Here is a 24,696-nt window from a genome sequence, read left to right on the forward strand (position 1 = left end):
ATAAAAATACAATCGCCGTTCGGAGTCGGCGTAAAACTGTAGGTCCCTCCGCTTTGTGTGACAACATCAAGGCGCACGCCACAAATCGGAGGAGAAGCTCGGCCAAACACAAACATGTGTGTAAGCGCCAATCTATTATTATTATTATTAAAACAAACAAAAACTAAATTTTTATGTACTGCAAAACTTAATTTTTAAAATTTTTATAAAAAGGAAAAGTTTTGCACAAAGTTTAGAAATTGTATTTCTATGTTTTTTGATGTATTTAGTATAAACGGTATTTTTATAAAGAACAAAAAAATGTGCATGCATTGTGAAAAATTCTCTGTGCTTTAGTTGTGATAAGTTGTTTGTTTTGTTGGTGTACGTTGTAATGATCTCATGATCTCATGTTTTTATGTTTTTGTTGTTGTGTGTCAAAATAAGATNTGTGCATGCATTGTGAAAAATTCTCTGTGCTTTAGTTGTGATAAGTTGTTTGTTTTGTTGGTGCACGTTGTAATGATCTTATGATCTCATGTTTTTATGTTTTTGTTGTTGTGTGTCAAAATAAGATTTCACACATCTTTTCGTACATAATTTTTGTCGAAACGAAAGGGAAGGGAACGAGAGGCCCTTCCCCCCTTAAGTGTCCTGGTTGGGCAACAGAGATGTCTGGCAGCCCTACTCTAACTGGACCTTAACTCCACTGGTGTTTATAGTACAGAAACATGGCGCAATAAACAGGTGAAGTAATAAAGCAGTTTTCTCGCTTTATTTTCTGTCATTCGGTTATTTTATTCATACTTCCTCCATGGTGCAGAAATATTTACGTACGTATACGTTCTAATATATGAACGTGAAACTTATCAAAACTATTTTAAACCTACCAGCCTACCAAGAAGAAAAATTCTACCAACATTTTTCGGTAAAACTAAAACACGAAAACACTGCAACCAAATGATGTAATTACAATAAATGAATATATGAATACCTTATTATTTTCCACAAGCAGTTCTGGGAAATCTTTATGTTTATAAATAAATATTTTAATACGTACATACATATTTATTATTATTACTGTACCTTACCTTATTCTGTAATACTTAAACAAATCGATAGATAGTTCATTAACATTATCTATGTAATTTATTGTGAGACATACATACATATGACTTTACATGGTATGTGCATTAATTCTAAAAGGGAAAGTCAGCATTTATACATTACAAATTAATTCCACTTATTATATTGATTTACATATGAATGTGTGAATATTATATAGACGTGTAGGCACATTGTGCAAACAAATTATGCCACGAGTTAGAATACGATTTATTTTTTGTGATTATGTATGTATGTGCATTAGAGTGGCCAACCGAAATTCGAAAGCCGCCATTTTTCAAATGGAAAAATGTGAGGTTGGGAATACAAATAAGCATGCAATTTTTTAAAATTAAATGCCGTACTTCCGGGTTGGGCATACCTACATATTTGTACCAAGGAAAATTACGAGATCGGTTATAGTTTTCAGAATTTTTTTAATTTCGTGACAACAAAACGTTCTAATATAAATGAATTGTTCTAATATGAATACTTCGCCTGATAAACATCGATATATCGATGGTTTACAATATTTTATAATTTTCAATTCCCACCAATGCAGTCTTTTGTAATGCAATTAGGAAAATACCTTTGTGTTTTCCTGTATTTAATTAGCCTTCCTAGTATATTCTCGCACCAGTTTCCAAGGCCTGGTTTCAAAAAAATTTTAGTGAACTAACAATGAATTTATCTTAGACAGACCTTTTAACCCTTTTAAATATATATTTACGTTAGTATTCTCAATACTGGACGCTAAGTAGAAAAATATAAAAAAGCATGATCAGTAGAAAAGACGCGTGCAGCACCGTACACGTGATAGAAAGAAGTAAAACTTCTTAAAAAAGGTGTTAGTGCTAGGTACTCGCGATAATTTGATGTGTAAAGATATGCGTACGGCACGTTAAAGCATTAGGCGATTGAGTTACATACATAGGTTAGGTTTGAAATTAAACATTTGTAAAGGCAATTTAATAATATGAATTTATAATAAAATGACTAAATTGCCTGTGATATCGGGTAACATTGTGATATACTCGCTCGCGCCAACTGTTCTGCTATTCCTGCCCTGCCAATCTCAGTAACGCAGGGTTACATTAAGGGGTGTGGTAGATTCCCATTCTCAACCATCGTGGCAGGAGCCTTGACACCGAGGGTCCATGTTCATTATGCCTATAATTGGCCTCGTTGATGTCATCATCGTCGCTACCATAGAGATCCTCGTCATCGTCGCAAGCCCATAGCTTCATCGAATCTGCCGCCGTGGATGTCTGCTTGAGACCTTTCAACACCTGGTAGGGCCCCAAAAACTTCTGAGTGAACTTCGAACCTGGTGCTTGCTGTGTCCGTCGTATGGCAACCATATCTTCCTCTTTGTAAGTTGATGCTTTATTTCTTTTCTTATTAAAGTTGAGTCTGTTCTCGTAGACATGACGTTGCAGGTCACTTCGCTCCTCATCAAATGAAGTGATGGATTCGCTTCCTAGTAGGTTAAATAACTGCTGAGCTTCTTTAAGTTGTGCGTCAACCCCAAAAGGAAGTCTAAACGGTGTAGCCGCTGTACTTCGGTGCGCCGTTGTACTAAGGAATCGCTGGGCAACTTCGAGATGGCGATGCCATTTGTCAGGTTTCGGGGCAAATGACTTTGTAAGGAGTGGGATTAGTGTCCGATCACACTCTCAATTTCGCCGTTAGCTCTCGGAATGCCCGCCGTTGTTAACTCGTGACTAAAGCCTTCATCACGGCAATACTCCGCGAACTATTTCGAAGTGAAAGCGGTGCCGCGGTCACTAACTATGCGTCTTGGATTGGTAAAGGAATATGCTTGCTTCCGTAGTCGCGCGATGACTTCCGCCGCTGTTGTTTTGAGAGGAGATTCTCTAACCAGTTAGCGACAAGGTTCGGATCGATATCGCACATGTTGACGTGAAAATATTTCATATCATACGTCAAAAAAACCGATTCGAAAATTTTCGCTAACTGGTTACAGCATCTGCCTCAAAAATGATATCGTCCGACTCAGCTGAAACAAAAATGCTTCAAATAAGTAAGAGTTTCTCTGTATTACGGCCTCGAACCGACATATATACATCTTTCATTTGAATCAGTATTAAAAGCTCTATTGGCTCCTGAACCGTTTCTTCCATACTTTTGGCTTATGTGCGCTTTTATTCGAAACCTAAATGTTTCGGTACCGAGTATCGAGAGTATTGGATACTTAAAAGTATTGACTCAGCACATCACTACTGCTGTCATCTCGACTGTGACGTCCGCAAAACAGCTGATTCTGTCAAGTTTACTGAGAGCCGATTAGCGGTACTGGCATCGGCGCCACCTTCTGTATTCTCTCCACCGTGTCACTGACGCAACTCCATATATCGAGCCCCAACCGCCGAAAAACGTAAGCGACATTTTTTCCAAAATTTTGTTTTTGATGCAGAGTTTCATCTAGATTCTGTAGAGGCATTTCTGCATCAAAACGAAAATTTTTGAAAAATACATATGTCGCTTACGTTTTTTTTTGGAGGTTAGGGCTGGATATGGTATATCTAATCAGCAAAGGCGTTCAAGGTATTTTACCTAAAGTTACTGCACGTCACTTGTTTGGCACGCAATGCACTGAGTGGCTGAAGATGTAAGAGCTCGCTTCAGTGATGTTGACGATTTAATATCGAATGGAAAAAAGGATAAGTCCAGCGCCTTCATCTTGACCTGCAAGCTATGTCGAAGCCAAAGCCGCTAAACTTAAACGCAGAATACGTGATATTAAGATCGCATTCAAGTTAAAAACGGTACAAGAAATATTCCTTTTGATTGTAATAATTAGCAATATAGAAGCAGATCCACATTAACTCAATCATATGAACCATCAGCTTATAAATAGACGTGTATCACTCCTTCGATTCATTTTTATTTCCTTTCATACTGCAGAAATTTGTACTACTTTTTATATTATTATATATTTTTTATATTATTTTTATGTATAAGTTAGCTGCATAAATATGTACTTCATTTGCCTGATGAATTAAGTTAAATTTAACTACGTGACAGCGCTCCCAAAAAAAAATAAATAATAATAATAATAGTTTGGCGCTTACACATATGTTAGTGTTTGGCCGAGCTACTCCTCCGATTTGTCGTGTGCGCCTTGATGTTGTCACACAAAGAGGAGGGACTTACAGCCTTACGCCGACTCCGAACGGCTATTGTATTTTAATGAGAAGCTGTTTTTCATGGCGGTTAAGAGTTTCAAACAAATCCAATCTTTTTTTTTAAGTTGATCGCCATTTTGGATCCACCACTTTGAATTTTGCAAATCTGACATCAGATTCATAATCAACAAGCTCAGAAATCAACTGGAAACGAGTTTCAACCCTTGACAATGCTTAAAACGTTCAGTATCAACGTTTTAATTTTAGTATTTTTTTTAAATTTGATCGCCATATTAGATCCACCATTTTTAATTTTAAAAAATTGACTTCAGATTCGTAATTGGCGACCCCAAAAACCTCCGATTGCCGGTTTTGGAATAAATCCAACAATTAAAACAAAAAAAAAACTGGCTTCAGATTTCTAATTAGTAGCCCCAGAAACCCGCTGGTAACAAGTTCCAACCCAAGAAAACGCGTAAATCGTTCAGTATCAACGTCTTAATTTTACTAGTCTCTTTCGAGAGACAGACAGGTGTGTAATTAAGGGAATGTTCCCCAATAATATCAGAGTAATTATATGCAAAAACCACATTTTTAGCTGCATGTTAACATGTCAAGAAAATAAAAAAATTTAGAACATCAGCGTCTTTATAAAAAACCGACCAGCGCGACCTCTAAAAAAACGTTTTTTTTTTCAAAATAAAAAAGTACATGTCTCTGTTTTTATCACAAATAACAATATTCTGATGTAGCGTTTATGAATTTCCAAAAAGATTGTTTTTATGAACCACTCTAATATATATTCATACATACATATGTATGCATAATAAGCGAAAGCTTTTTTGTCATATTATCAGATCTGTAATGTTAGTTCGATTTTACAAAATGATTTTACAACATGAATCAGCTAGGCCTGTAGATGTGCAATAGATTCTTATTTTTTCAAAAAGAGCTGCCACCTGATAAACAATTAAATTCAAATTATTTTAAAGTTAAATAAATTATTACACTATGAGTTTCGATCGAAATGGTTTTGAAAAGCCTTTATTTCTTAATTACACATATGTAGGAGGGTTGCCACCTGTTTCAAAAAGCAAGTTCGACTTAAATAAAGGCAGAAAATTGAAATGTATATCCTGATATAGATGTCAAACGAAAGAGGTTGTGGTTTGAAAATAGTATGAATATGGTTGCCACCTATTTCAAAATTAGAATTTAAATAAAGTATGCATGAGATAAATGAAATATTAAAATATTACGTGAATCGAAGGAGGTAAGATATCCTTAGTTTAAATATTTAGCTTATTAAAGAGGGTTGCCACCTGGTAAAAACGTAAAATAATTAATTTAATTGGCCGCTGTGGTGTAGTGATAAGCAGTGCGCGTTTCCATTCCACAGCACCTGGGTTCAAACCCAAAAAAAGAAATATGAAAAAAATGTTTTTTCTTAACGGTTTTTTCGGTCGTCCCTCGTCAGGCAATGGCAAACCTCCGAGTGTATTTCTGCCATGAAAAACACCTTCTCATAAAAATACAATCGCCGTTCGGAGTCAGCGTAAAACTGTAGGTCCCTCCTCTTTGTTTGACAACATAAAGGCGTACGCCACAAATCGGAGGAGAAGCTCGGCCAAACACTAACATATGTGTAAGCTCCAATCTATTATTGTTATTATTATTAATTTATTTAATAAGTTAAAGCAATTATTAAAATTATGGGTATCAAATGAAATGGGTTTAAAAAGGCTTCATTTCTGAACCGAAGTTAGAAGCGTTGTCACGTATTTAAAAAATCAAATTTAACTTAATTCATCAGGCACATGAAATATTTATGTAGGTATCACAATATCAGACGCTAGAGATTTGTTTCTTATATTAAGGAGAGTTGCCAGCTGTTTCAGAAGTCTTAAGTCTAACTTATGCACAAATCCGAAGACGAAGATAATGCGAAGACGAGCATGGACTCGAAGAAGAATACTAATACGGGGACTTAGGCTAATATATAAAGTAATACAAATTTCTGCAGTATGAAAGGAAATCAAAATGAATCGAAATAATGATACACGCATATATGTAATACTCCTATATAGGCAGTAAGAGCTAGTACCGTCCGAAAATACTACAGTACAGATATATCAATAAACACGTACGAAAGAAAAGGAACATACACATTTATAAATAAACATGTACACAACACATCTACAAAACCGGCACTCAAGTACACAATACATTGACAAAAACAGTACTAGACTGTCTCGCTTTGATTTCGGAATGCTTACACATTGAGATGTTATATAGAAGTATTAACTACATATATGGATACACGTTATGGCATATATCTATTTATAAGCTGATGGTACATATGATTGAAGTTCATGTGGATCTGCTTCTCCATTGCTAGGTATTAATAATTTGCAATTCATATTGATTTATTAAGTTCAAATCAATACAATCAAAACGAATATTTCATGTACCGTTTTTAACTTGAATGTAATCTTAATAACATCACATATTCTACGTTTAAGTTTAGCGGTAGCTCCGACACAGCCTACAGGTCAAGACAAAGGCGCTGGACTGATCCTTTTTACGTCTACCGAAATTGGCTTACTTCCGTTTGCATTTGATTTCATTGCGCGAAACGTCAAATCAAAATGTGACGCAGAACAAAAATTGGCAATTGAGTTAGCTTCATACGCATGCCGTTCAATTTCGGTTGCTCCCATACAAGTTGTTTGTGAGCCATTCTTTTTTAAGTCGGACAGGCTTCGTAAAAAAATCATGTCATATCTCCGATTCGCATCAAATAAGCTAAGATTCTATACATGAAATAAGCTAACACGTGTTCGAGGATTTTTTTTTTCGGAGATCTTTCAAAGTTTGCATTTTATGTGATTTTGACTAATCATGTACTTCTTCAATTTGTTATATGTATCTCGGGTTCTGCTCATCGTAGAGACATCATCTTAACGTCATTTTAAAGCTAAAGAAACGGGCTTAACATTTCTATTAATAAGATGATCAAGATTTTCCTAAAGCTAACTCAGCTATTAACAGCTGAACTTTTTAGAGTTGATTTGCATAGTGAAGACCAGTAAATTGTGGATTTAAAATTATACCATCGTAATCCTTGTTTAATTCTCTACAAAAAACGTGGTTCGAAAAAATTGGCGTTTTTCAAGAACTATTTTTAAAATATTTTTCTGTATTTTTATTTTGTGAGAATCAATAATTTTTTGTAATTCGTTTTCGAAAACTTATGTTGATATACTTAGTAAGGTGTTAAACATCGGGTGTTTGCAAAAAGTAAACTTTTATTGCGGATTCCGATAGAATGAATACCTGACAGCCCTGGCGAGCACATTCAAAAGTTTCTGTGGTCATATTGTTTTAAATTTTAATCGTGTTCAAGTGGATTATTAACTTCTGTTTACCCGTTCCGTCTGAGTTTTAAGCGTTCATAAACGTAAGCAGCATCGAATACTTGATTCCGGCTGTACAGCATCAAGAAACTGCAAGTAAGTGGAAAAGGCGCTCAATTACATCAATTTGCAAAACAAATAAGGCTTCGAGCGGTACCTTACACGCTCCAGGGTTGCCACAAAAAAATTGCCAAATTCCTCAAAAACAAATTAAAAATCCTCAAAATCCGAACAAATTACTGAAATTTTTCTTATTACACTGTGTGTAGGGGTCAGTGATCGGGAAGGGTTCAAACTACCGGGGAAAGTTATATCGGTAAAAAAGAAGTTATACGTGTCCCGGCGTTTCGCTGGGTCACGTCTAGGAATCGAGATATATCGATTTGAAGTTAGTAACTATCATATAGGGGAAATTGTCACCTTGGGTGGTCTTTTTTTTGACATAACTCGAGAACCACTAGTCCGATTTTGCTCAAACAAATTTAAAAAAATTAAAAATTACAATTCCTTTAATCTGTTCATATAACGTTTTTCTATATAATCAACAGTTTTGCCGGTAAAAATAAATGTATGAAGAAAAAAAATATTTTTTGCCTAAAATATTAAATTTTTTTATTTTTTAAATTCATAAAAAATCCAAAACGGAAAAAAAGGCAAGTCGTATTACTTTCACGCAAAGTCACATAACCTATAAGCAAAATGAGACATAGATCATGAAAATCGATGGACGCGTTTCGCTTTTATTCACAATTAAGTGAAGGTATCTCATTTTGACAAGAATATTGATTTTATGTTTCAATGAATTTGGATAATATTTATTATATATTATTTATTATTAACACGTAAAATTAAAAATTATTACAGGTAATTATTAGGTTATTACATAGATACATAGGTTATAAATAATAATTTTAATTTTTAGGCAAAAATAATTTTTTTTTCTTCATACATTTATTTTTACCGGCAAAACTGTTGAGTATATAGAAAAACGTTATATTAACAGATTAAAGGAATTGTAATTTTTAATTTTTTTAAATTCGTTTGAGCAAAATCGGACTAGTGGTTCTCGAGTTATGTCAAAAAAAAGACCACCGAAGGTGACAATTTCCCCTATATGATAGTTACTAACTTCATATCGATATATCTCGATTCCTAGACGTGACCCAGCGAAACGCCGGGCCTCGTATAACTTGTTTTTGACCGATATAACATTTCCCGTTGGTTTCATCCCATCCCGATTTTGACTGTCGCATAGTGTTACAGATATGAGTATTGTGTACTGCATACTATTTACAGGTACTCAGTATAAAAACTAATTACATCCTCCAATTCAATTGGTACATTTGTTCTTGCGGTTCAAACAAAGTGTCACCGTTATTTTTTATGCCTTACTTTGTCTGTACTGGTCCTCAAGTCAATCCTACACATGACAAACCTACTAAAAATACACTCTACTGAAACATTAGCAAAGGGCTAGATTAGTAATGCAGATATAATTGTTTTTAATTGGGAAACTATAATGAATCTGAAAAATCTTTTAATTCAAATAATTTTCTGGATCTAATGAAGAATCAATATGAATATCATTATGATCCAACAATGCGTGTTCTCCATTCGTTAGCAAGATTTTGCAAGTTCAAAGTAGGTTGAAAATACCACGATGAAATAATAAAAATTATCGATAACATTTTGCATATTTATCAGCAAATGCAGATGTGCTTAAGAGCAAAAAACACCACACAAGCGGCTTGACAAACCAAGCGAAATATCCCTTTCCTTAAAGCTATTTAAGTTGTGTATGGGGGTGTTTGAAGGTTTGCCAAGCCTTTTGAGGGAATGTGAACAAAAATCAAAATTTTTAAATTTTCTGGCCGCCATATTGACGTTTGGTCAAACCGCTTACGTTGTGTATAATAAAATCACCTCATTCGCAATGTTGGAAGGTGTAGAAAACCAAACCCTTTTATATTATGAACTGGAAGAAAACTAAAATTCTTTGCTTGAACGAGTCATGTTTACATGGTGTGCGGCGAAATGGGAAAAGTAAGTTTGAGGAATGTTTGGCAAGACGATTGTGTGGTCTATTTCGCTCTTTATAAAACTTCGGAAAGCTTTTTGTTCAAAAATTTGCAGAGCCATTTAAAAACTCTCTTTTGTAAAACATGGTTGCATTTGTTATCTGCAAATATATCGAGAGAAAATTCCTCAAAATAAAAATCCTCAAAAAATACTCAAGCGTACCTCAAAGTCCTCACGTTTTGAGGAATTACTCACAAAGTAGCAACACTGACACGCTCACAAGCTCTTTTTCGGAAAAGGTTCGTGACTTTGCTAATATCTGCTAAGCTTCGAGTACAGCACCACCTGTAGGCCTGAATCATAAATCACCAATTCATAAAACTGTGTTGCCAGCATACGTTTGCTACGCTGTTCTCAAATCATTTCAATTAAAATGGCAGCAGGTCACGAAAATAACCCCACGGAACTGGAACCTGCAAAAACTCCGAGGATATCTGTGTCTTCACCGAATTTACTGCGAAACATCTCGTTTCCGAAGACGAGCTTGCTGCTTTAAAAACACAAGTTTCCAGACAAGAAAATATCTTTTCCGCTTGCGATGTTCGTGTAACGGGGATACCTAATGAGGAAGGTGAAAACTTGCAAAGCATTTTCATCATCTCTGCTTTTCGTTGGACACTCAACCACCTCCCATTAAAAGCCTTTTTCGGACTAAAAAAACTAAAAACTCTAGAACTGACCCTGCCATAATTATTAAGTTTAATACTGCCACACTGCTTCTAACTGTTTCTATGTTAATGAGTCTTTGAGTAAAAATAACCATGAAATATTTAAATCTGCTTTCCATCTGAAAAAGCGGAAAAGTTGCCGCCGTTTTTACAAAACGGGGGATGGTCCACATCAAACGGTTGGGCAGTGATATGCCGCAAGATATATACACCATGGGCGACCTTTGCAATGTAGAAAACACCAGTCCTGCCGCCGTAATGGAACATTCCTTTCGTGACGCCAGAGCCGAAGAACACAGCAGCATATCAACGCAACAAACTTCAACTTGACTGCGAAATTTGTATACTGTTACTAATTAATTTCTATTTTATATTTTTAAATATTGTCCTCGTCTTTTGTCCTGCATAGATGCAGTGCCATAATTAGCTTACACAACTTCTATAATAGGCATGTTTTATTCAACCATCACAAGCAAATAGCTAAATCTTGGTCAAATAAAACGAAATAAGCTTATTTCCTATGTTAGCCTAATTTTGACAGTTGTTTGACTGCAAATAGTGTCAAAGTAAGTTTTTGCCTCTTACTGATTGGCTGAAGGAGAAAATTTCTGATGCGGAATGGCAATGTCTCTTGTTCAATATACAAGCCAAGATAGCTCTTCATAAGCCATGGGTAAGTCCTCCATACAAAATAAGCTAATAGCTTAAATTTCTGGACAAATAAAACACGGCTAGTGTCGCCCTTAGCCTTTAAGCGTACGAGTTCCAAATGCTGTTTATACAGCATGCTGCGTATTATTAGACAGCGTGGTACAGGCTTTAAGATAGTACATTTGAATGCGCAAAGTTTGTTTAAAAAACNCGCCCTTAGCCTTTAAGCGTACGAGTTCCAAATGCTGTTTATACAGCATGCTGCGTATTATTAGACAGCGTGGTACAGGCTTTAAGATAGTACATTTGAATGCGCAAAGTTTGTTTAAAAAACTCGACGAATTTAGACATCTCATCGAAAATTCATGTATTCATGTTGTGTGTATATCCGAAACGTGGTTTTCCTCGCACCGCAACAATAATATGCTGCATGTAAATGGTTATAAACTTTTTAGAGCTGAGAGGCATGGAGGTGTAGCAATATATGTAAAAAATGGTATGTCTTGTAAACTAAATTGTGTATCGTCTTGTGGTGCTTTCAAACAATAAAAAAAATTCTTGTTGGTTGTGTATATATATGGTGACCATCCGTCCTTTATTTTAAAGGAGAGTCCTTTATTTTAACCCCCTGTCCTTTATAATTTGTTTCAAAATAAAGGACGCCTTTTGTCCTTTATTTCTTAAAGTGTCCTTTAAATCAGCTCTGCATTTTTCAGAGGTAAATTTTTAACCGCAGAATATGAAAAATAAAAATGTCCCTTATAAAATATAATGAAAACCTTCGCGAATTTGTTTCGCACCCCACTTAAGGGTTTCTATTTAATCGGTAATCTTTGTACAATCTATAAAGCACAGGGAAAGTTGTGCCCAGGATCGTGTTGCACGCTGAGTTGAGAACAATAAACCCCTGTTGCACAGTTGTTCAAAACTGCCATTTAGTGTACGTAATTCACTGGAGCCTTCATTTTTCACTTAACTCGATTAATTTTTATTTTTTTTTATGAACGCTTACAATATTTGCAAGAGACCAGTTGAACCGGATTTCTGAACTTTAATTGATTATATTAAATTTGTTAGTGCAAAATGCATAAAAAGTAGCAATCTGAAGAAAATGTTCCACCTAATAAATGTTACATAACAAAAACTTGTTGAAAACAAATGTATGGTTCTCCCAAAACAAAAAAAAATACAAAAAAATTGGTTGAAGAATGAAGTCTCCGGTGCATTATGAACATTAAATTCCAATTTTGAACCACAGTATGCTGGCTTCGTCGTGCAGTATGAATTACGGTAAACGCATTTTGGTAACAAAGGATGGCGAAGTCCTTGAAAAGAATCTGGCTTAATTTTTCACTATAGCAGAGGAACTTGTACAATTAAATAACATAATAAACTGGTAAATATTTGATTTAAATGACGATATGGGTAAGGTACTCTTATCATACAAGTTGTATGTACGTATTCCCAAATCATTAAAAAAAATGTCCTTTATTTTACGTTGGTTAATATGGTCACCGTATGTATACCTACTACGATCTGCTCGGACTTCGTTGTATTTTCAGCTTGGTTCGTCTCCAACGTTTTTCTGTCTGCGATTTCGACCGTTTTTGCCAATTTCGATTATGCATGTGCAGTGTGCATGTATTGCTATTGTAATTTCAGTATTGTCCGGTGTAAACCCTAAGTAAGACTCAAAATTGCTGCAAATTTTTAACCACTGCATAAATTACATAGGGTTGTTCACTCTTGCCTGGTTATCAGATTATGTGTTTATGTGGTTATATGTTTTATTCAGTTTACAACAATAAAATACACTACACAATAATAATTTTTAAACAAATAACCTGATAACCAGGTAAGCGTGCATAAATTACATAGTCAAAAGTAAAGTTAATATAAGCGAGGTGAAAGGGATAAAATAACATGTAAAAACGTAGGTAGGTTACATTAAATGTAAACAATTTCAGTTGCCTTCCCGTCGATAAACCACTTCGCGATATTCTGCATTTGAATTACAAAATTACGTTAAATTAGGATTTCGATTATAATACTTAATATAACTCGCTGAATTATACACCCGTATGCTGTAATCCGAAAGTTCGTAGTTACGAATTCGTAACTGCCTGCCGAAAATTCGGAAATTGGTATATTGTAATCCGATAGTAACCAACTAAAATAGTGAAATTCGAAGTTCTTAATCAGCTGCAGCTGACAGAAATGAATCAAAATAAATATAATCGCAAGTGAACAGTGAAATTAAAAAAAAATTGTTTAATCGTAATTGAAAAGGCCTTTCCTTAATTAAGTAAAATATAATGGATTCAGTGGCCGGTGCACTTTTGTCTCAGGAGAAAGAACGTGCTGCAGCCAACTGTTGCATTAATATACAAAGCAGATTGCTACGAGACAGTTCTGATCCATTTAGCTTAAATGATAAATGCATGCTCCCTCTTTTTAAGGGCCTCCATTCAACTAGATATTGTGCCGCTTTAATTCTTGCAACGCTTTCATCTTTTAGGCGCATCAATATTACATAGTTACATCCCGAGCTAATAAGAGGAAGGTAAAAATGACAGCTACGTCGGATTCAGGCATACTAACATTACGAATTTCGAAAATGGCCTACGAATTTCGAGACTACGACACGTCAACACGGATTTCAGCATACCAATTTTAAGATTCGTAGCAAAATCGAATCTACGACGGATTACAGCATAGGGGTGATATACTCATACTCAGAGACCCAAAATAACAGTTATGCCTTCTTTTGGAGGTGGAAAACGTTGGCCGTAGGACAGTAAAAAAACTTGTATGTTACTTTATAAGAGTTATTCCCAAAACTAAAATTTGTTCGTTGGTCATAATTCTTATTTTCGACTTTTTTGCTTTTACGTCGCTCAGTGATAGTTATTCTCAAGACAAAATGTTTTCCGTTGCTCATAACTTTTATTTTCGACGTTATTGAATTTGCGTTGCCTGGTAAGAGTTATTCCTAAGACAAAATTTTTTCCGTTGCCCATAATTTTTATTTTCTACTTTTTGCTTTTTACGTTGCATGATAAGAGTTATTCTCAATGAAAATTCTTTTTCGTTGTTCATAACTTATATTTTCGACTTTTGTCTCTTTTTTAGTTCCTCGTAACTTTTATTTTGAAGTTTTTTGGTTATGCGTTGTAGTAATGAAATACATATATATGAGGCATTCTTTTTCGTATCGGACATACAATTTGGTGTCACACTTTCTTTGCGCTGCAAAGTTTTGAAGCTGATTTACATAGTGAATACCAATAAATTAGGGATTTAAGGTCATACCCTCGTAATCCCTGATTGATTCTCTATGAAAACCATGTTTAAAAAAATGGGCGCTTTTCAAGATGTTTTAAATGCTGCCTAGCTTTATCTTTTTGCGCTGAATTGAGTGTGCGACGAAAACGAGGGTCCCAAAATAGAGCTGCAATAACCACGTCATTTTCAATCAACTCAAGTTCCCTTCTTTGTATGCATGTGAGAAGCGTTGTTGGCAAAGACGTTGTCGCTGCTTGCTCTTTTAAGAGAATTTTTATTGTTAGCCAGGACTTAAAAAAAATCTCCTAGCAATAACTGATGTTCTTGCAACTTAAGTGTCAGTGTATAAGCCGGCTTTAGGACATTCACCAAAGATTCAATCTCACCCCATTAATCTGAAGAAAGTGAGCCCTTCAGGTTATTTATGCACACATCTTTAAAGAGCATTAACTTTTCCAGCATCATAAAGGTTGAATTCCACCTTGTCGGGACATCCAGCTGTGGCTTCCCCAAATTGAGAATTTGTAAAATATGACTGTTTTGAATAAATTTTTATTTTTTTTATCAACGTTTAAAACATTTCTTACCGAAAACTTGGAGTTCTTAAGGTTTTAACAATTTGTCTTGCTCGATCTATTAGCTGAGTTTTCGTGGAAACAAAATCTTTAATTGCTAGCTGAAGGGTGTGGGCAGCACATCTTATGAAGGTTATATTGGTGTTATTCCATCCAGTTGTTGGCTAAAATAGTATTTTTTTATGATTTCTTTCAAATATGCATAGATTTCAAAGATAATACGTAAACAGCAACTATTTTTTGATTGTAGGAAAAATTGCACTTTAAGCGTCTAAAATACTTTAGGAAGTCGGCGCAAAAAAAAATCATTGTAGTGCAAGCATGAAAAGGCTAATTTTTGGAATTAACTAAAATATAGTCATGTTTTTAACTACTTCTGGGTACTTTCTGTGGCGTTATTCGATCAAACAAGCCGCAGACTCTTCAGGCCCTCAAGAGCAACATTTGCCAAGAAATCGACCATCTAACGCCAGAAGTCTTCAAAATTCTGTAAACTGAGGCGAAATTTCTATCAACTCTGTTGGCAACCACCCATCAGATATAATTTTCCAATCATAAAAAAATTACATTTATGGCACCTAGTAAACATATGCCGCTAAAATATAACTATACTTTAAATATTTTTGGAATGACAGCAAAAGAAAATAGGGTTATTCTTTTTGCGACAGATTGTATGTACCTTTAGATTCTAAATATTTCTATGTATGTATGTGTATTTGAGTGGTCCAAAAACAGTAAAGTCGGAGTTGTAATGCTCTCACCCCCTAGGATTGTTTTATATGGAAATTTGAGTATATGCCAATTTTTTATTTTGAAATCAAAAAATATTTAGAGGTCGCTCAAAGCGCTCAAAGTTTTCCATGTATTTTTATNCGGAAATTTGAGTATATGCCTATTTTTTATTTTGAAATCAAAAAATATTTAGAGGTCGCTCAAAGCGCTCAAAGTTTTCCATGTATTTTTATTAAAAAAAACAACTTTTCGTAGAAATAGTATAGAATTCTTGAAAATCAATGTCCTTCGATCTGAAAACTCTAGTTCTCTTCAAGAGACTTTCAATAATAATACACTATTGTTTATTTAATAATTTTTTAATACTAACGATTTTTTATTGGTCCGCCCATTGCATTTTTCGGGGTTTTATAGGTTTTCTTCGGACCTATAAATTATAGTTGAAAAAATGGTTAGATAAACACTTGAGTATTATTATTGGGAATGCATGTATGTAGTATCTATCGCATCCCCTAAGCACCTTGGCCATATAGCGTTGTAATGGATATCAGCATTAACCACAAATTTATAATAAGTTTGACATATATTAAGAGTCAAAACTGAGCACAAGTTAAAGAAACAATTTAATGAAAAAAGTGGAGTTTTCGAATGTCGAGAACAGAGTGATATTAGTTATTATTAATGGTCTTTTTAAAGAATTCTTGTTTAAAAACACTTATATTTGTATGTATAATTTTGGGCAACGGAAAGAGAATTTCCTTAGAAAAGACTCTTACTAAGCAACGTAAAGAAAAAAAGTCGAAAATATAAGTTACGAGCAACGAAAAAGAATTTTCATTGCGAATAACTCTTATCATGCAACGTAAAACGTGAAAAGTCGAAAATAAAAATTATGGGCAACGGAAAAAATTTTGTCTTAGGAATAACTCTTACCAGGCAACGTAAAATCAAAAACGCCGAAAATAAAAGTTATGAGCAACGGAAAACATTTTGTCTTGAGAATAACTCTCACTGAGCGACGTAAAAGCAAAAAAGTCGAAAATATAAGTTACGAGCAACGAAAAAGAATTTTCATTGCGAATAACTCTTATCATGCAACGTAAAACGTGAAAAGTCGAAAATAAAAATTATGGGCAACGGAAAAAATTTTGTCTTAGGAATAACTCTTACCAGGCAACGTAAAATCAAAAACGCCGAAAATAAAAGTTATGAGCAACGGAAAACATTTTGTCTTGAGAATAACTCTCACTGAGCGACGTAAAAGCAAAAAAGTCGAAAATAAGACTTACGAGCGAGGGAAAAAAGATTATATTGTGAATAACACTTATAGGGAAGCAAAACATATTCTGGGTTAAAAATAACTATTAGTAAAGTAACAAAATCTTATTTGAATTTAATTTATTAGTAATGGACCAATTTTTTTTCCTTATAACAGTTATGTCTCTGCTCATACTTACATACATATTTAAATTTGCTTGCAGATCTTCAATAAAGTTTTGATGGAAAATCCTGAGATCGTGAATAAAATTCAAGTCGTGAAAGGTGATGTGGTGGAAGAAGGCCTCGGCTTGAACGCAAATGACACCAACGAATTAGCAGCGAATGTTGAAGTGATATTTCATTGTGCTGCCAATGTCAGATTTGATCAGCCTCTTCGCCCAATGATTCGTATGAATGTTGCCGGCACATTAAAATTACTCCAGCTAGCCGAAAAAATGACTAGCCTTAAAACTCTCGTGCACGTGTCTACATCATATTGCCAGTGTAATGAAAGTGTCCTGGAGGAGCGCGCTTATCCAGCACCACAAAATCCTTACGATATAATAAAAATGGTGGAGGAAATGAATGATGATGCTTTGAAAGAAATAACACCAAGGTAGGCAAGCAGGCATACATACATATCGTTACCTTAATACATATGTATATCAATGCCCTATCTCACATAATCGCTGAAATAAAAACAGCCGTAACTAACTATAAATCCCAACCTCACTTTTTGATTGATTATGATGATGATGAGGCCTTTCTATATTAAGGTACCGATATGTTCATTTTGCATTCATTCTTATGAAGAGTATTAAATCCAAATTTGAAATGTTTAATAAATGTTATGAACTAAATACCTCGCAATTCCATGCGATGATATCGCACACGATCTTCAAAGGTGGCACAACTCAAAATTATACGTTTGTCAGAAAATGTGAAAACCATTTCTTAATACATGCTAACCATATATACAAGGGAGAGTTTACTTAGGGTTTTTCAACAAATTATAAGAAAAATTTGCTCTGGTTTTTGCTGTAAAGTAAATAAGACTCTTATGTACAATTTTAGCGAATAATTTCAAAAATGCCAAAAAAACTTCAAACGCCCACTGACACCTTTTAAAATTGGAATACAAATTTTTTTAAATGGGAGAATTTTTTTCTCAGTAAATCAGGGACCGTAACAGTTACAACTTTTATTAAAAAAAATCGCTCTTTAACAATTATTTTTTTAACTTTATTTAATTACTCCTTAAATAACAGTTAGTTTTGATTTTTACAGTTATAGAAGACTTTTATTTATAAAAGTTGTAAATAAAAATCAGTTAAAATCATTTAAAAAATAAAAGTCGGTGACTGATTTTTATTGATGACTTTTAAAACTAAAAGTCATGTTTATTGATGACTTTTACTTAACTTAACTGCGAAAAATGTTAATGACTTTTATATGAATGATTCCCTCCTGGACATTCCACCCATAGTAGGTATAGGTTAAAGGTATCGCAGCTAAAAGTACTCTACGACTCATTGCATCTAACAGGCTGCGAACAACTTGCAAGGGTCACGCCACAATCCTCGAGAGAGTGGAGTACAGCAACTGTTACTTACAACACACGGAAATTGACTTCAATCGAAATTTCGAAATCCATTTTCTTGACAGAAGTGACTGGGAATTTAGTATTGCTCTCAGCGATGATGAAATACCTACCTTCACGTACGGCTCGAAAATGGATATCGGAAGAGAATTAACAATCCATATGGCGGCAAGGTTGGTGAGCATGATCGACCTAGCTTCATCTAAACTTGCCTTCGTTGTTGACATTCAGGCGGCTATTAGGGTCGGAAATGACCAACTCTATATGCATTAAAGAACGCCGAATATCCCTAGAAGCTCTACAACGACACATAAGTTGCGTTTTTTTACTCATTTCCAGTAAAATCCAGTAAACGTTTTTACAAATTTTCATGTTTTGGCGTTTTCGTACGCAAAGACTTGCAAAGTAGGGGAAATTAAGAGAGCGAAAAATGACGAATGAATGAATGAAGTTGCAAGTTTTCACTGGATTTTACTGGATAAATTTTTACTTGTAAGAACTTGCCAGTACGAAAAACAGCTGNCAAAGCCTTAGGGTCGGAAATGACCAACTCTATATGCATTAAAGAACGCCGAATATCCCTAGAAGCTCTACAACGACACATAAGTTGCGTTTTTTTACTCATTTCCAGTAAAATCCAGTAAACGTTTTTACAAATTTTCATGTTTTGGCGTTTTCGTACGCAAAGACTTGCAAAGTAGGGGAAATTAAGAGAGCGAAAAATGACGAATGAATGAATGAAGTTGCAAGTTTTCACTGGATTTTACTGGATAAATTTTTACTTGTAAGAACTTGCCAGTACGAAAAACAGCTGATTGCATGTTGCTGGGTGAAATTTAAACTAATAAGGAAACTGTTTGTGGGATTTTATTGTTGAATTTCACAAAATAAATCTGTTTAAATACAAAATATATTGTTTTATTAGGAATTTGCTGCGAATAAACAACCAATTTATCAGCTGTTCATGAAACTTGCAAATTATTACTGGAAAAGCGTTCGCGTACTTTATTGCAAATTTTTTCTATGAGGGCGAATTCTTAGAAATAAATTTACTGGAGAGTTGCTGGCAAGTTACTGGATAATTTGTAAAAAAACACAACAATAATCAATCTTTATATGGTCCTGCGGAAATGAGGAAGTGAACGAATTTGCTAAGAAGGGATCTGAGACGGGGCTCGGGGAAGCAATCCACATCGTCAAACCTCTCCTGCGATTTCTGTATTCAGAATTCGCGAGACTGACTAGGGCAGCTACCAACAGTAGGCGGAAAAATCTGCACAACTGCAGGCTATCGCGCTCGCTCTGGCCACGGCTCGATGAACGAAGAACAAGGAGTCTACTAAGGCTTTCAAAGCCAAACGTTAGGCTTCTCACAGGAATACTAATGGAACATTGGACCATTGGCCACATGACCGCCAGGTTCGGAGCCCCGCATAATGATTTCGTTAGAAGCTGCAGGGATGAAGAGGAGTTAGAATCCGTCCAGCATTTCCTTTGCGAGTGTCCAGCATTTCGAGGAAAACGCCTCAAGTTTCTTGGGGACAATTTCTTCGAGAACCTGGATACCTTGGGTAAAGCTCCTCTGGAAGGACTGCTAGGATTCGCCAGAAAATCAAAATGGTTCGAAGACATGTAGGGATAGGCTTGGGGCATCGCAATGGGCCTTCGCGCCCTCGAGTGAACTCTTCGCTGAGCTGCCCGTTTAACCTAACCTAACCCTATATGAATGATTTAAAAATTAATAGTCGTTGACTGATTTGTATTACTGACTTTTAAAAGTAAAAGTCATCGACTGATTTTTATTGATAACTTTTATAAATAAAAGTCTTCAGTAACTGTTATCTAAGACATATAGTATAAAAATTAGAAATAATTGGTATTTTGGATTTATAAAATAAAAAACAGAAATACTCAGAGACATAACTGTTATAAGGAATATCGAAAAAAATTGGTCGATAACTATTAAATTAAATATAAATAAGATTTTGTTACTTTACATAATAGTTATTTTTAACCCAAAATATGTTTTGCTTCCCTGTAAGTGTTATTCACAATATAATCTTTTTTCCGTCGCTCGTAAGTTTTATTTTCGACTTTTTTGCTTTTACGTCGCTCAGTGAGAGTTATTCTCAAGACAAAATGTTTTCCGTTGCTCATAACTTTTATTTTCGACGTTTTTGATTTTACGTTGCTTGGTAAGAGTTATTCCTAAGACAAAATTTTTTCCGTTGCCCATAATTTTTATTTTCGACTTTTTTGCTTTTACGTCGCTCAGTGAGAGTTATTCTCAAGACAAAATGTTTTCCGTTGCTCATAACTTTTATTTTCGACGTTTTTGATTTTACGTTGCTTGGTAAGAGTTATTCCTAAGACAAAATTTTTTCCGTTGCCCATAATTTTTATTTTCGACTTTTCTCGTTTAACGTTGCATGATAAGAGTTAGTCTCAATGAAAATTCTTTTTCGTTGCTCGTAACTTATATTTTCGACTTTTTTTCTTTACCTTGCTTAGTAAGAGTTTTTTCTAAGGAAATTTTCTTTCCGTTGCCCAAAATTATAATACAAATATAAGTGTTTTTAAACAAGAATTCTTTAAAAAGACCCTTAATAATAACTATAACAGGTCTTTGGCATCAAAAAACGTCCCTTTTGGTCTGAAAAAAAGTCATTTCCTACCCAAAAACGTCTTTTTCAAATGTATGCACAGAGAATTGCTCTTATTAAACTTTTATTGTATACAAAGGTACATAAGTATTTACGTAAAGTATATTAAAATATCATTTCGACAGAACACATTTAAAATTCATTGTAAACTGCTTTGAGATCGTTATATAATAACCTCCTCCTCCAAGGTTAAAAATCATTTTATACATACACTTGTGATCAGCTGATTAAGTCATCAACATTTTGATCGATTGTGGCTGCTTTTCTTTTGTTTATTTAATGTTTATTACTTTTGCATAAAAGCCTAGCTTTTTATAAAACAAACAAATTTCTAACTTTGTGCAAAAATTATATAAAATCTGCAAAATCTCAGCCAGATTTTCACCTTTTATTGAGATTTTTAGGATTTTTTTTTTTGAGTATGCTATCAAGCCTATGAAATTCCGAGGTAATAATGTGCAAGTTTAAAGGGGCTAAATAATCGCGTTGATTTTTAATAGTTTTTTTTTTCTTGTAGCTTTTGGTTAGGTAATCGGTTGTCGAAAATGCTAAATTACGGTCTGCTAAGAAGGAACATAGCAATATTTCAGCCGTTTTTGCGTTCATTACATTTTCACGGCAGTCTTAAAAAAGTCGCCTACTTTTTTCTGACTTTTTATGCTGCTACAGCTTTTTTGATGCTTTTGCGAGCATGCGTCTTGCAATAGATCAGCTCTTCCTGATTTGGCTTTTAATGTGTAATTGCAAACATTGCAATAAGCCTCGTAACTTCAAGTGTTTACAAAACCAGCCTTTGAACGCGAGATCGTTAGTCCAAAAATCCAAAAAAAAATGGCGCGTCCGCTTGGTTTGCATCATAGTTAAGTCATCTGTGTCCAAAGAATAAATATATTTTGTAGAAAAGTGCTACGAAAAAAAAAGCTTGTAAAGATTTGTTAAGAAAATAATTCAAAATTAGTTCTACTTACAAGATTTAGTAACAAAGAATTACTGGGAAGTTAAAAAACGTCATTTTTACACAAAAAACGTCCGAACGTCAACAGGATACAAAAAACGTCCAAATGACGTTAAAAACGGCAACCTGGTAACGCTGGTTACAAGTTTGAAAAAGTAGACGACTTCGTTTATTTGAGAACCAGCATTAACAGCAATAATAATGTCAGCCTTGAAATCCAACGGAGAATCACTCTTGCCAACAAGTGCTACTTTGGGTTGAGTAGGCAATTGAGAAGTAAAGTCATCTCTCGTCGTACAAAGATCACTCATCATGCCTGTGCTGGTGTGTGGCGCGGAGGCATGGACAATGAAAGCATCTGATGAGCGGCTCTTGGAGTTTTCGAGAGAAAGATTCTGCGAAAGATTTACGGACCTTTACGCGTTGGTGATGGCGAATATCGCAGACGATTTAACGATGAGCTGTATGAGCTTTACAACGATATAGACATAGTGCAGCGAATTAAAATTCAGCGGCTCCGCTGGCTTGGCCATGTCGTTCGGATGGACAGAAACGCTCCTGCTCTNGTTTTGGACTCGACCAAAATCGCTTAGGCGGTTACAGCGCCAATAAAGAAGAAGAAGAAACTAAAAAGCGTAAAGATATCTTTAGAATGTTTTTGAGGCGTTCAAAGAGGATTGCCACCTGTTTGAAATTATCCAAATTAATTACTTATATTTTAGATGCATTTTGATTTGTGATCTTTCAGCTAAATAATATTCTTTTAGGCAACGCAACTACTTCGGGATTTTTGGGACTAATTCGGAATTTTTGGGACTATTTCGATATTTTCGGGGTTCTCGGGAATATAACGGGATTTTTGGTACTAATTCTGTATTGTTGGGACTATTTCGGGATTTGCGAGACTTCCTCCAGATTTTCGGGGTTCTCGGGGTTATTTCGGGATCTTGGGGATTTTTAGGACCAATTCGGAATTTTTAGGACTATTTCAGGTTTTTGAAACGATTTCGAGATTTTCAGGATTTGTGGGACTATTTCGGGATCTTCGGGACTACTTTGAGATTTTTGGGCTATTTCGCGAAATTTTGGGACTGCCAGATGTCCTGGTCTTGCAGGATTGGTCATGGTTACAAATAAATTGTATCCGAAATTCCGAAGCAGTTCCAAAAATCCAGAAGAAATCCCGGGATGGTCCCGAGAACTTCGAAAGTTTCGATGTAGTCTCGAAAAGTCTGGAACAGTTCCGAAAACACCGATTTAGTCCCGCAAATACCGAAGAAGTCTCGAAAATCCTGAAATCGTCGAAAAATTCTGAAGTAGTCCTGCAGATCCCGATTTAGAACCGAGAATTCCGAAAATCTCTAAGTAGTCTCGAAAAACCCCAAATAGTCCTAAAAATTCTGAAAACCCGAACAAATCTCGTAAATCCCGAAGAAGTCTTGAAAATCCCCAGGTAGACTCGAAAATCTCGAATTTGTCCAAAAAGATTGATATAATCTCGAGAACACCGAAAATCCCGAAGTAGTGTCGAAAAACTAGAAATTGTACCAAAAATTCTGAATTGGACCCAAAAGTCCCGAAGTAGTCCTGAAAATCCCGAAGAAATATCGAAATAGTCCCAAAAATCCTGAAAATCTCGAAGTAGTGTCGAAAAACCCGAAATAGTCCCAAAAATCCCAAAGTAGTTATGAAGATACCGATGTATAGTCTCTAGAATCCCCGGAAAATATCCAAGATCCCGATATAGTCCCAAAAACTCCGAAGCAGTCCCGAAGATACCGATATAAACCCGAGTACGTCGAAAATCCCGAAGTAGTTCCGAAAAATCCGGAAGTCCTGAAAATCCCGATATATTCCCGAGAACCCGAAAATCTCGAAGTAGTTTGGAAAAACAAGAAATAGTCCCAAAAATTCCGAATTGGTCCTAAAAATCCCTAAGTTTCCGAAATAGCCCCGAGATCCTCGAAAAGCTGGAAGTAGTCTTGAAAAACCCGAAATAGTACCAAAATATACGAATTGGTCCCAAAAATATCGAGGTAGTCCCGTTGATAACGATTTAGAGCCGAGAATCCCGAAAAATCTCCAAATATTCTCGAAAAACCCGAAGAAATCGCGGAAACCCCGAAAAAGTCCAAAAATCCCGAGAATCCCCGAGAGAAAATCTAGGAAGTCTCGCAAAACCCGAAATAGTCCCAACAATACGGAGTTAGTCCCAAAATTGCCGGTATATTCCCGAGAATATCGAAATAGTCCCAAACACCCGAAATAGTCCCAAAAATCCCGAAGTAGTTACGTTCAGGGATGGGCGTTTTTGAATGAATTATTATTCAAATAAAAAATAAGTTTTCATTCATCATTTCAACATTTTTGAATGACGAATAAATTTTAATTCTTCATTCAAGCACTTTCGAATGATGGATAAATTTTCATCCATCATTCAAGTAATTTCAAATAAGAAAAAATTTGTATTCTTCATTCAAGCACTTTCGAATGATGAATAAATTTTTATTCATCATTCAAGTAATTTCAAATAATGAATAAATTTGTATTCTTAATTCAAGCACTATCGAATGATGAATA

General features: G+C 35.0%; 1 protein-coding gene across 1 annotated transcript in view; it reads left to right on the plus strand.

The window, feature by feature from the left end:
* The window catches only part of LOC108358887 (putative fatty acyl-CoA reductase CG5065), a 185,689-nt gene that overhangs the window by 75,561 nt on the left and 85,432 nt on the right, over positions 1-24,696 (plus strand). Inside the window, exon 4 of the mRNA XM_017610404.1 lies at positions 17,120-17,514. Coding sequence (XP_017465893.1) covers positions 17,120-17,514 — 395 coding nt within the window. The remainder of the gene's footprint in view (positions 1-17,119; positions 17,515-24,696) is intronic.

Source organism: Rhagoletis zephyria, unplaced genomic scaffold (assembly GCF_001687245.7).
Source record: "Rhagoletis zephyria isolate East Lansing unplaced genomic scaffold, Rhagoletis_zephyria_1.1 Rzeph_scaffold_00310, whole genome shotgun sequence".
NCBI classification, from domain to species: domain Eukaryota; kingdom Metazoa; phylum Arthropoda; class Insecta; order Diptera; family Tephritidae; genus Rhagoletis; species Rhagoletis zephyria.